Source organism: Mesocricetus auratus, unplaced genomic scaffold (assembly GCF_017639785.1).
Source record: "Mesocricetus auratus isolate SY011 unplaced genomic scaffold, BCM_Maur_2.0 Super-Scaffold_100026, whole genome shotgun sequence".
In the NCBI taxonomy this organism is placed as follows: domain Eukaryota; kingdom Metazoa; phylum Chordata; class Mammalia; order Rodentia; family Cricetidae; genus Mesocricetus; species Mesocricetus auratus.
In genome coordinates, this window is record NW_024429207.1 from 17,009,712 (window position 1) to 17,023,430 (window position 13,719).

Below are 13,719 nucleotides of genomic sequence, written 5' to 3' on the forward strand. Positions count from 1 at the left end.
ATTTACCCTCTAACAGCACGCACGGGAAAGATTCCGAGCACCCTGCGGTAATTAACCCTGTGGGTCCACAGTTCACTGACTTTTATTCCTTCACCAGCCCAGACATGCAGGTGTACGCATGTGTGCCTGCCTGTAAGAAGGCAGGGTTATCCTAAAGGCTTTTCTCCAGGCCAATTTACTCCTTTGCAGCTTCCTTGCCATTCGGCCCTAGTCTGGCACTGACAGCACTCCAGGAATGAGCAGCCCAGGTGGTGGCTTCCTTGTGCTCAAAGGAAGCCATGCTTTTGTGTCAAAGAATGCCTTTTGTGAAACGACAGACAGGGTAAGGGGAGAAGGCTTTACTTTCTAGCAAGGGCAACCTAGTCTTGGGAGACCTCATGGCTGGTTCAAAAGCCCTCCGTTGCCTGGTGTGACCCAGGGGCAATTCCATTCTGAGAAAATGTACATTTCCTTGAAAAACTCTGAGACAGAGCAAGGAGATCTTCAGAGAGGCTACAGACATTTTCTCAAGATGGTCAGAACCTTCTAGGAAGATAAAGAAAATGAGTACTGTAAGCCTTCTTACTCTGAAATCTTCACTGACATCCAATACCACATTTCCCCATGGAAGACACTTTTCTTGAACCATTTGTCTCGACTAGATTTAAAACTACCAAAGATAAAGTGTAAACACTTAGCTCTAGTGAAAAATATAGGCTAGAAACCGGTTAGCATTTATAAACTATTAGCTATATTGGTTGGTAAAGGTTAACAGTTACTTAAAGCCAAGCATGGTGGCACATGCCTTTGACTGGTTCTCTGTGAGTTCTAGGCTAGCCAGGTCTACATAGTGGGTTTCAGGACAGCTGGGGCTGCACAGTGAGACCTTGTCGCAAGGGGAAAAAACATCAAAGGCAGGAAATCTGCCTCAAGATTATGTACCCTAGAAGTGACAGGAATGCTAACACCCATGAAAGCTCAACAACATGGCTGCCTAAACAATACTTGAACAATGGCAATACCAATAGACATGCTAACTCAGAAGCAGGAAATTTCATGAGTCCCCACCCTAAACAAAGAGTTACAGGCAATTAACAACTTGAGACAAGAAGAATTAACTGTCCTCAAGAATCAGTTCCTAATTGGTTATCAAGTACCAAGTAATCAGCCTTGAAATCATACATTCAAGAACACTAAACAGACGCAGCACAATGTACTTTCATATAATATATAAATATTATATACATATGCTCACTGTATGTGTGTGTGTGCGTGCGTGTGTGTGTGTGTGTGTGTGTGTGTGTGTGTGTGTGTGTGTGTGTGTGTGTGTGTGTGTGTGTGTGTGGTAAGAAAAAGAGACCATTGTGGCTTACTCTTGTAATCCCAGCACTCAGGAAGTTGAGGCAGGAGGATTGCCAGGAGGTGGAAGCAATCTTGGTGGACTATTTTGTGATTTCCAAGCCAGTCTGGACTACAAAGTAAGTATCCCGTCTGGAAAAAACCAACTGAACAAACAAAAAGTGATCTCTGGATACAAGTGAACAGCTCTCCAAATCTAAGATAGAGTCGCTACTTAAACATGAAAACCTAATTGGCTGTTTAGGCAAATGTATCAGACCATATTGTAACATGAAGCAACATTTTCAGACTTTGGTAAACAACTGAGGAACAGGATGGTCTGTTGCAGAAACAACTTGAAGCAAAGCTCCATTAATTAGCTAACAACATCCTCTTGCCTTATTTTTCCCTGTCCATTCACCAACACTTTCACCGGAGAAGGCGCTTAAACAAATACTGGAAGTTAACCTCACCAGAAGATAGATGGGAATATGGCATGATTCAAGGCCTTCCATAAAACAAGGCTTCCAGCTTAAAGAGCCACCATGGCCTCCATTCCCATACTTGATGATAAAGTATCTTTTCTGGACAAAGGGAAGCTTCAGTATGAAGTCCATCATCCCCAAGGAGATCACTAATAAAGCCTGAATGCCCCCTTGGACAGCAACACACAGGCCAATTTAGGAAGCACAGGGGGTGGTGGGTCAGCTTCTACAAGGCAAGATAACTTCCTGCCCTATGATAGCTACAGCCACACAGGTGGACAGCCCATCCTCCACTGCATCTGGTCCCCATGGGGCTCAATGCAGGTGACAACCAGATCTGTGAAATAAGCATTACAGTATTTACTAATTCTGTATATTCTGCAGATCCTTTGATCCTAATCCATAAACCTTCTAAGTGTCCCAAATGGTCTTCCATGACTGTACTCCAGCCACCCCTCACCCTTCCAGAGTAAACTCCACAGCATGAGACACAAGCTCTAAAGCAGGTTGCAGTTTCTGAAACTCCCACCAACCTGTGTTAAAACAAGACCGAGCCATGGTCTGCCTGTGGTGGTTGTTTGAGGGTTGTCTTAGTTAGGGCTTCTATTGCTGTGAAGAGACACCATGATCGTGGCAACTCTTAGAAAGGAAAAAATTTAATTGGGTGGCTTATAGTCCAGAGGTTCAGTCCAGTATCATCATGATGGGACATGGCCGTGTACAGCAGACATGGTGCTGGAGAAGTAGCTAAGAGTCCTATATCTTGACGTAGGCAACAGGAAGTGGTCTGAGAGACTGGGAATGACTTGAGCATATATGAGACCTCAAAGCCCACCTCCACAGTGACACACTTCCTCTAACAAGGCCATACCTACTTGAACAAAGGCAGATCTCCTAATAGTGCCATGCCCCATGAGTTTATGGAGGCCAATTAAATTCATGCTATTGCAAAGGGTCATCTCAGTGAGAAAAATAGGTATTTACTAATTCCACACCTATTTCACGTACAAGCCCCCAAACTCAATAACTGAAAATACTTATGAACTAGGCCCTTTTCCAGGATGCTGTTCCTGCAAGGTCATTTAAAGGAGTTAGAGACCACTGGCCATTAAACACACTGAGAAACTTAAGGATGGGGCTAGACAGATGGCTCAGTAGTTAAGCATACATACTAACTTCTCTTACAGAGGACCTGAGTTCAGTTCCCCACATCCTTGTTCAGCACCTCAAAACTGTCTATAATGATGTCTTCTTCTGGCCTCCATGGCAACTGTATTCATGTTCACATAACCCACACACATCCATTCAAAAGTTTAATTAATAATTAAAAGCTTTAAAATCTAAACACACACACACACACACACACACACACACACACACACACGATACAAAATAAATCACTTCCTACTTTGAGAGCTAGTATGTACAATCTGGATTGTTACCTGACTTGGGTACATTCTAGAAGCCAGTCCTTACCACTTCTGCTGAAGAAAGGGATTGCCTACACACTTTGTTTGTTTGTTTTTATTTTTTGTTGTTGTTTTTGTTTTGCAAGACAGGGTTTCTCTGTGTAACAACAACCCTGGATGTCCTGGCATTCACTCTGTAGACCAGGCTGCCTCAAAGATCGTCCTGTCTCTACCTCCCTACTGCTAGGGTTAAAGACATGTGCTACCACCACCCAGCTCCCCACAAACTTTTGTGTGCATGACTCTGAAAGGAGATTTGGGCCCCACAGATGGAACTTCTCCAGCTATTTCACACCAGCGGCCGTGAATACTGGGCAAGGCACCAGAAGGGACTGGTCAGGTGAGGTCAAGCAAGAACAGTGCTGCCATGATGTATCCCAGGCTTACATTAGTCCCTGTCATGATGCCAGGGCAGGTGTGATGTACATAGCCGAGCACAGAAAAGTTGACCTGGAAGGGCACCCTGGGGCTCACACACCTCAGTTTGGAGCTCACTCTCAAAAACCCAGTTTTGCTTATGAGACACCAGGGTAGAAAAGAAGCCTCTGCTGGAGTTCCCATGACTGCAGTTAACAGCGGAACACTACCTATGAGCATCAGGCAAGGCTCGAATACATACCAGTGCTTCAGGTCTGGTAATTGGGTAATTAGCTTCATACTATTTCACTCACGAGATCTTGCTTGGAGGCATGTAAATACAAGCTTAGTCTGTTCCCCAACACTTGATGTCAATGAATGGTGTGCACAAAGTCTTAACCCTAGGAGTCAGAGTCTCCACAAGCACTCTGTAGTTTATTACACAGGAAACGTTGCGACCACATGGTTCTGTTTATACCCGTCCCTCCAGCTAGTCTGATTCTCTAATGGATAAAGAGAAGTATATCTGAGTTCTCATCTTTCAGGGACCCAACACTACAATTCACCCCAAACCAGATATTTTATTTTAAAAAATCACTATGTATGCATGTGTATGAGAACCTTTTTAAAATTTTGTTTGAAAGAATGCAAAGGAAAACGTCTTGGATAGCAATAACAAATTCTAAAACAAACCTTTAAAAGCCCCCAAACAAATCCAACCCATTTTAAACAATGAAAAGGAAAACATTTTTTCATCATTTCAAAGAAGTAAAGTTTAAATAGAAATTTCATAAGAGATCAACAAATAAATCCCAGATGTGGCCCTCTGGCCTTAGTGTAAGATAGTCAAAAGAGTATTTTCTGGCTTACCAACACAGGCTAAGTTTTAGAGCAGTTTTAAATACCTAACTCCAAAATGAGACATCTTTCAGGCTTTATCTACTCTGAAACAAAGTCAATTTCCTGGGTTTGAGGACATTCTTTCTCTTATACACTAGTATGTGTGTATAAATGTGTGTGTGTGTGTGTGTGTGTGTGTGTACAGTGTATATATAGCATACAAGTACTATGTGTATAAAATTTTGTTAAATGAGTACAGACCACTGCTAGCTGAACGAACTTTAAAGTATTAATTAAAAGTTCAAAATTAGTCTTGGGTTTTCCAGATTCACTTTTCACAGTTGTTTAACAGAAAATAGCATAAGCTTAAAGCAAGCTTTACTCATGTGCAAGCCTTGCCTGCTAGCCCACCCCTACTTGCTGATTGACAGCTGACACACATCCCATCCACCAGCACCTATTTCCCAAAAGTTCTTATGAAGGGGGGGGGGGAGTGCTGGCTAAGAAAGAAACATAAAACAAACCATTCCAACTCAAGATCTAGTAGGTGTGAGGGCTCTGCAAGTCTGGCGTCCTTGGCCCATCTAGAAGCAATAGTGTTTGGATGCAGCTGAGGTGTGGGAGGTTGGAAAGGTAGGATAGTTAAAAAGGAACAGAAAGGGCGGCTGGAGAGACGGTTCAGCAGTTAGGAGCAGTGGTTGCTCTTCCAGAGGACCCAGGTTCAATTCCCAGCACTTACATGGTGGCTCACAACTCTCCATAACTCCAGATCCAGGGGGATCTGCTCTCTTCTTGGCTCTGTGGCCACCAGACATCTAAGTGGTGGACAGAAATATGGGCAGGCAAAATACCTGTGCACATAAAAGTAATAAAGAGAGATAGAAACAAACAAACTAGGAAGGGAGGAAAGGAAATGCTTTAAATACTACATGATAAACATTGTTATGCACTTTTACACAAATGACTTTATTTAATCCTTATAATAGCACTATGAAATAGATTCTGGCTTTTTAAAACCAAGAAAATGGATTTCGGGTGTCCTTGTATTATTAAAATCTAAATATACAAATTACTATTTTTATACTTTTTATGACCCTTTGATCATTCTAGTAAGTGAAAGAACATCTAAATTTAATGTTTAAAACTCTATAAATATAAGAAATTCTAATTTATTAAATAGCACATCCAATTATAAAAGCTAAAGGGACAACAGTGACAGATTCATTTCACTAGACTCTGCAGGCACAAACTAGGTCTATCCAACTAAAAAGGATATAACTACATTAAAAATATTTTGCCTCAAAAGATAAAAAGTACGCATTTTTCTATTTTGTAATCTTTTGTATGTTTTACAGTATTGCTTGGAGCTGAAGTTAAACGTGGCACTAAAGGATTTTAGTGTTTTTATTGTTATAGTTGTTGTATTTTCCTATGATGCTGGATACTGAACCCAGGAACCCAGAGCCTCGTCCATGCTAGGCAAACACTCTGTCACTGAGCTACACCCACAGTCCCAAAAAGATTTTGTGAATTTCATGACCACATGTGTTTTATTGGGAAAAATAAAACTGTATAAATGAGGAGATTTCAATCAGAGTTTCTGTCGTTTTAACTTCTCCAAGTGTTGTAATTTAAGAAAAGCAGTGATCGAGAGAAAGATGCCATGAGACAGGGTTCAAGCAGAGGGTTTTTTTTAATTAGGGAAAGGGATCATAGAAAGGGGAAGGGGGAGGGAGGAAATCCATCTCCAGAGACAGGAGCAGCAGGAGAGAGGAGAGAGGGAAGAGGAGGAGAGACAGGAAAGAGGGGAAGAGAGGGAGAGAGCAGAACAGAGAGAGGGAGAGAAACAGAGAGAAGGATGGGGGTGGGCAGGGCCCTTTTAAAAGGGAACACAGTGAATGTGCACAGGTGGTGCTCTTAGTGGCTGCAGCTGAGGGCGTGTCCTGTCAGGACCCCAAGGACAGGACAGGACAGATGCCTGAATACTAACACCAAGGAGGTACAGTTTTCCTGAGCAAAGAATGAGGGGAAAGGAGAAAAACAAGGGTACATACTGCCACCTCCCTCCTGTCACACATAGAATGAGGATTTTGAAATGTATATATACATATGTTATGTTTTTTTTACTTGTAAATATATATACTTATATATAATCTTCTTAATTTACTAAGAAATATTTTTGGTGATAAACTATAAATTAAGAATAATTTGTACCCCAAGCCTCTTGTTCAGTAAGTATAAGACAGAGAGGGGTCATATGACCACAGGAAGACAGCAAGGCAGAATTTCTTTATTATAAAGATTATTATGTACTAAATGTGGTCGTGGTTACATGAATCTAGACATGAGTTAACATTCAGAATTATATCTCAAAAAAGTCAACTTTATGACACAGTAAGCTTTAAATAATATTCTAGTTTTAAGTGACAATTGTTTGTTTGTTTGGGGCAGTGCTAGGATCAGATCCCAAATTCATTCTTCCTCTGAGCTAACCCTTGCTTAATTTTGCTTCATTTTGTGGTACAAGGAGTGAAACCCAGGGTTTTATACATTCTAATCTATCTCTATTTTCAAAATAAGAAAGTAACAACTCAGAGATTAGATAATTTGCCCAGGATGAAATGCCTTAGAGTCAACAGATCTCAACATGTGCGCCAAGACCCCCTGGAAGGGTCGAATGACCCTTTCAGAGGGGTTACCTAAGACCATCAGAAAACACAGATATTTACATTACCGTTCATAACAGTAACAAAATTACAGTTATAAAGTATCAACTAAAATAATTTTATGGTTGGGGGTCACCACAACATGAAGAATTGTATTAAAGGGTTGCAGCATTAGGAAGGTTTAGAACCACTGCCTCAGGTAGAGGATATAGAATTAGAAACCACACTTAACTAGCACCAAAGTCTGCCTCAGAAAGTCCCCCTCTGAAATAAAATGCCTCTCAAAGTAACTAATTTAGGTGTGGCAGCTCCCTCCCAGAGTGCAAACCCTAATCAAGAACCAGGTAGTGTCCGAGGGAACACACAGGCAGATCCTGGAGTCCATGAAGCATCTAGAACACAGCATGGACACTGATCTCACTGACACAGCATCATTTCTTGGGTACACTGTCTTCTGTGGCACATATCCAAAGACAACATGCTGCTATGTGTTATGTGTGGGCAGTGTCACCTGACTGCTGGGCTATGCTGAGACACAGAGAGATAACAGTCACCACCTGTGTCTTCAGTCCTGTACATAGTTATTAGAAAAAGAGAAGAACATTTGCCACCGTTGGGGGGGGTGTAAAAGGGTGCATTTCACCCATTTCCATCTTGCTGGATGGCTCTCTATCTGTGATCTGTGGAACATGGCATCAGGCTGATCAGTGTGCACACACTGAACTAACTCTCCAGGGTATGTCTCCATTCCTTTCTGGGACTCTTCAGTTGAAGCTGAGTGTAGTCTCTGCCCTCCCCATGGCAAATAAGGTTTCAGAATGGAGTGACAGCCCATTCCCAAGGTTAGTTTCCCTCCAAATGAGATACTGTGAGGTCATCCCAACCATCTCATAGGACTAATGCTCAATGTGCTCAACTAGTAACGAAAGGTCCCTGACAGGGTGAGGTCACCCTCTAAGGAATGACAAACCACACAGACTTCTCTGGAAAGCTTAAAGAAGAGCTTGCTCTTGGCAGACGGCTTTCGTTTTCAGGCAAACTGAACCATCAATCTTCTTTCTCTTTCTTCAGGCACATGTGCATATGTGTTTATGGGTACGTAAGCATGCAAATCCAGAACTGCTAATTGCTTCAGTCTGAAGCCCAAACAATTCTCCCAAGGATAACAAACACCCAATGACTGAAAGCTGCATTTCACAATGGCTTATTAATAATGACAAAAATCTATACATGCCTTTTAACTTAATCATCTAAATTTGGGAGTGGGACAACATCAGATTCACCTTTATGTCAACCTACTGGATTCCGAGTAGAATGTCCTAAAAGTTATGTGTGTGTGCACACCTGTGTGTGTGTGTGTGTGCATATGTGTAAAATATATTGAAGTCAATTAAAATGTAATGAAACAAAAGAACCCAAAACCTTAAAAATGTCTTTTAAACTCCCCAAACTGGGCTAAATTTATTCTTGCAAAGGACCTGAGTTTGGTTCCCAGGACCAACATTAGGCAACTTAGAATGACATACAACTCTAACTCTAGTTCCTGGGGCCTTAACACCCTCCTTTGTCTCTGTAGTACATGAGCACAATTGTGTACACACACACACACACACACACACACACACACACAAGATAAATACTCTAAAACTTAACAATTACTACAGTTGTGAGATGTAATCATTTTGGCAAGTCATTGCAATGAATTAAAAAGCAAACAAAAGTTCTTTCATTAACCAATGAACTTGCTGCTTTTGTGGGTCAAATTGGCTGAATACTGGACCAGCAAGCTGAGGCCACCAAGGTGGCTGAGCAGGCGATGAGGCTTTGTCCCGCATGGCTGACCATCTGAGAGCTCTGAAGGTGAAAGGAGAGAAATGTCCCCATGAAGCTAGCGTCTGACCTCCACAGGCACCCCAAAGTATGTGTGTCCCCAGCACACAATAATAAATAAAAGAACAACTATTTTCTTAAGATACCAATGGTTCCATTTGTTTAAACCTAAGAGAACACAGTCACACAATCTCAGATGGGCAATTTGGCTATGTCTCTAATATCAATGTTCCGTTTGGCAAAATCTTTACATAGGAAGGCTATAATCAGAGACATAGCCAAGTGAATGTTAAAAGGGGGGAGGGCATATGTCAGAATACCTAAGGAAATTATGTTAACCGGACCATAACTTTTAAATTAACTTTAATAAGGTATAATGTATGTATAATAAAATTCAATAATTTTTAAGTGTTGAATTTGAAGAGTTTTGACAAACATATCTGGTCTTGCAATCTCTAAAATGATCATGATATATAGTACATTCATGTACCAACAAAGTTCCCTGTAACCCTGGCAGCTAACTCCTTCCTACACCCTTGGCCCTGAAGTGGTTTCAGTCACTAGGGCAGCTTTGAGTCTTCTAGAATTACACGTGAGTGAAAGCACACAGAATGTGTTTTTCTGTGTGTGTTTCCACCACGGAGGATTATGATTCTGAGATGCACCTGAGCTCTGTATCAGCATTGTCTGCCTTTTCATAGTCCACAGTCACAATTTCTTATCATTCAACAAGCAAGCCATTTCCAGTGTGTGATTATCGAACAACAAACAAACAAACCTTTTAGGAATATTTAAGTTCATAGTCTTTAAACGCAGACTTATATTTCCCTTGGAAAAATACCTAGGGGTGAATTCCAAGGCTACATGGTGAATGTAGCTTTAACTTTGTGAGAAACTAACAAATTTCCTCAAGGTGTCTACACTATTTCCCATTCCTAACACCACGAAGCAGAAGTCCTAGTACACACCGTCGTGCTGACATTTCATATGCTTCTCAGCCATGGCAAGGGTATGCAATGGCACCTCCTACGTTTACATTTCTATGGCTCACAATGGCATCTTTTTCTACCACTCACTTCCCATTACTATATCAGGGTTAGGGACGAGACTCTTCAAATCTGTTTGGCTAATTTTTAGAAGAGTTATAGGTCTACTTTTTTGTAAAACCAGGTAAGTGTTTTGCAAGCATATTCCCTCTAACTTCAGCTTGCCTGGTCATTTTCTTAACAGTTCAAAAAAAACAGGGATAAAAATGTTTAATTTTGAGAACCACATTTTTTTTCTTAGATAGTTTCTACTTTTAAAAGCCAGTATTTGTTGTTAGGCAGGAAGGATGGACTGAGTATACAGGATTTCTGGGGAGGGAAAACCACTCAGTAAACACAGTAGATACATGTCCTTGTACCCTTCCTGTATGTAGGAAACACACTTAAGAGTGATGCCTGACATGAACTATGGAATCAAGATGACAATGACCTTTTTAGTATAGGTCTATCATGTTCATCCTGCCGGCTGCATGTCTGGTGACATTTGAGCATAAAAGAAATTGATTTACCTTAATACATTTTTCTGTGAACCTCAAACAATTATAAAAACTAAGATCTGCTTTTTGTAAAAATCACAGTAAATTTTGCTTATGCAAAAAAAGTCACAAAATGTTTCTCCTATATACTCTTAGGAAGATTTGTAATCTTGGATGTTTTACTTAAATCTGTAATCCATTTCAAGTTAATCTGTGTGTTTGCTATGCGACAAGATTTATTTTTTTATGCATACAGTTGTCTGTTTTAGCCTTGATGGTTGAAAATGCCCATTCTTAAAGAATATTCATAACTTTGTCCAAAACCGATAGGCTACATATTTCAGGCCAATATGTCTATATTTAATATCATACTGTCTTGGTAATTATAGCTTCAAACTAAGTAAAAACAGGTAGTGAGCTCTCCAGCTTAGAACTCTTGTTTTTAAATCATTTACGTACTATAGATTGGTTTCCAGGGGCCCATTCACTCTCGGTGGGTTCAATATGGCTTCCAACTGATGCTATAGTTCTATCATTGTTTGTTCTTTTTATGTTCCCAGAGGCTCCTTCTACACACGTGCTTACGTAAGGCACAAAGATGTCCTATCCAGCTGACATCACCTATATTTTTAGCACAAATTTTTTTCCTATCCCACTACCCATGATTTATATGGATGCTATAACTTTCCCCTTCTCACTGCAGCCACGACCCCCTCAATACTTGGTCTCTGGTCTTGGGATTTTTCTATATGACACCAATGAGAGGTTTCTGATCTCTGTTTTGACCATAAGAGAAACATACATTTATTTCTGACCTACCTCCGACAGTCACTGGCCCAGCATGCTCGTCCTTAAGCTAGAGCATGTTGGTTCAGTACAGAGTCTAAACCTCACTTTTGCCTATAAGCAATGAAATGAGCAAACAAAGCCTTTTCCAACTCAAACGCAACTGAAAGAGCCCATGGCCAAAACACCAGCCCACTTCCCAGTTCACCAAGCAATAAGATGACCTTTTCCATGACTCTGACTCTTCATTGGTCACTATCTTAAGTCACTGCTCTACTGCTGTGAAGACACACCATGACCAAGGCAACTCTTAGAGGAGCTGGTTTATAGTTTCAGAAGTTTAGTCATTATCATAGTGGGGAGCATGAAGACAGACAGACATGGTACTGGAGAAGTAGCTGAGAGTTCTACATCCTGATCCCCAGAGGGGGGGGGGGGGCTGATGTCGACTTTTGAAACCTCAAAGCCCACCCCCAGTGACATACTTCCTCCAACAGGGCCACACCTTCTAATCCTTCTAGTCCTTTCAAACAGTTCCACTCTCTGGAGACCAAGTATTCAAGTAATATAAACCTATGGGGCAATTCTCATTTGAACCACCAGAATAACTTTTAAAATTTTCTTTGTCCTAAAATACTCAAATATCTTTATGTCAGCTTTTATCTACCTATGGGATAGTTTCAAAACTTATCATGTAACAGCTACATCTCAGGACCTAGGTCCTTGGGCTTGGGTCATTTGATAGACATTAGTGCAAGTTCACCTACATGTTGGCTATAGTTTGGCTGTAAACTGTCTTCCGTGGGCTCCCACTTTTAAATGCATGATCCTTGGCAAGGGGCCATGGCAGAGGAAGAAGTTGGTACCTAGGTAGAGGAAGTAGGTCACTAGGGATAGCCGTTCCTTCTTGCTGCTCTGTGTGCACTGACCCAATGTGACTGGCAGGTTCATGTTTCTGGCCTTAAGTTGTTTCCTGTCAGGTGTTTTGTCCCAGCAACTAGAAAAGTAACTAATACAAGACTCTAGAGAGAGGGGGAAGAAAGGGCAGATGACAGACAGATGGACAGACTGAAAGGAGATGGTGTCATATATAGTTACATAACTGCACTGACATTTTCTCATCTAAAACATTTCTTGAGGTCTCTTGTGATTTTATGTAGGACTCACATGTTAGCTATTCAAAAGGACTTCCTGTTTCTGAACAAATCAATTAGGATTCCATCTAAGCAAAAAAATAATCTAAAATTATAAAGAGATAGTTTTGTTCTCAAAATAAGAAGTTGAGAAACTATAGATCCACTTATCTTAATAAACTTAAACGATGTAGGTTGAGAATGCTGGGATATGACAAAAATAGGTAAGCAACCACAGGTTCAGGGAATAGAGAGGATGGAGGCGGGGGTGGTCCTAACTCAGATGGAATGGGACCCCAATTTGAGGCACTACCCAGGAAAACCCTAAGAAGAGTCACACTGATGACACATGACATTAGTTTATTTCTATCTGGAAACCCTCAGTTTTAGAGAACAACAGGTACATTATTATATCAGGTTCCTGCCAAGCCCTCAACTATTCAAGGAGAGCTGCCTGAAGCATCCCAGAATTTTCTAGTAATTATTAGGGAAATGAAGCTGCTACTCTTAGACTGGCTGGCCATTTAGTCTACCTACTTTGTGTTCCCAAATCTGATACTCAGTGTCTTGGGAAATTTTAATTTTCATAGGCCAAACCGTCAGATGGCTGCTTATATAAAACAATTGGAGTTCTATTATTTGACTCAGGAAGAGAGAAAAACTAGGGCAGGGTTTATTCCTACCTCAGAATAGAGGTCCCCACCCACCTTATCCAGTCTGCCAGTTGGCTGTCCGGACAGAAGAGCTGTGGGAAAAATCATCCAGCCAGCCAACCTGAAAAAGATGGTGATGATAAAGAAACTTCAATTCTGGCTCCCGGGGTCTAGCAAGGCAATTCTGGGAAAGGCTTATTTGTAACTAAATAATGTTTTTATTCTCTTTCCGATATGAAAATAGAAAGGAAACCCAGGAATCTATGAGGCTTGATGCCTTTTTTTTTTTTTTTTTTTTTTTTTTTTTGGTTTTTACGAGACAGGGTTTCTCTGTATTGTTTCGGAGGCTGTCGGTCCAGCCCGGCCTCGAACTCACAGAGATCCGCCTGCCTCTGCCTCCCGAGTGCTGGGATTAAAGGCGTGCGCCGCCACCACCACCCGGCGAGGCTTGATGCCCTTTACCACTGGCCCACGATCATGGTTACCTGGGTATCAGTCCTACCACAGGTGCTGTGCCTGGCCCTCTCTAATGGTGACTGTTGTTCTAGAGATAATGCTTACACACTGAAATGGAGGTTGAAAGAGTGATCGGTAGCTACCTAGTAAGAAGCAGTCCTAAACCTGGCAAGGGGTCTGTGATACCAAATGGCCAATGAGCCCC

The 13,719-nt window shown here is 41.3% G+C and overlaps 1 protein-coding gene across 4 annotated transcripts in view; it reads right to left on the reverse strand.

Moving 5' to 3' along the window:
- Nucleotides 1-13,719, reverse strand: part of Mfhas1 (malignant fibrous histiocytoma amplified sequence 1) — an 85,803-nt gene that overhangs the window by 49,259 nt on the left and 22,825 nt on the right. Inside the window, exon 2 of one of the 4 annotated variants that reach the window (XM_040731726.1) lies at nt 13,113-13,179. The exons of the other annotated variants lie outside the window; for them this stretch is intronic. Coding sequence (XP_040587660.1) covers nt 13,163-13,179 — 17 coding nt within the window. The 3' untranslated portion in view covers nt 13,113-13,162. The remainder of the gene's footprint in view (nt 1-13,112; nt 13,180-13,719) is intronic. 4 annotated transcript variants of the gene reach the window in all.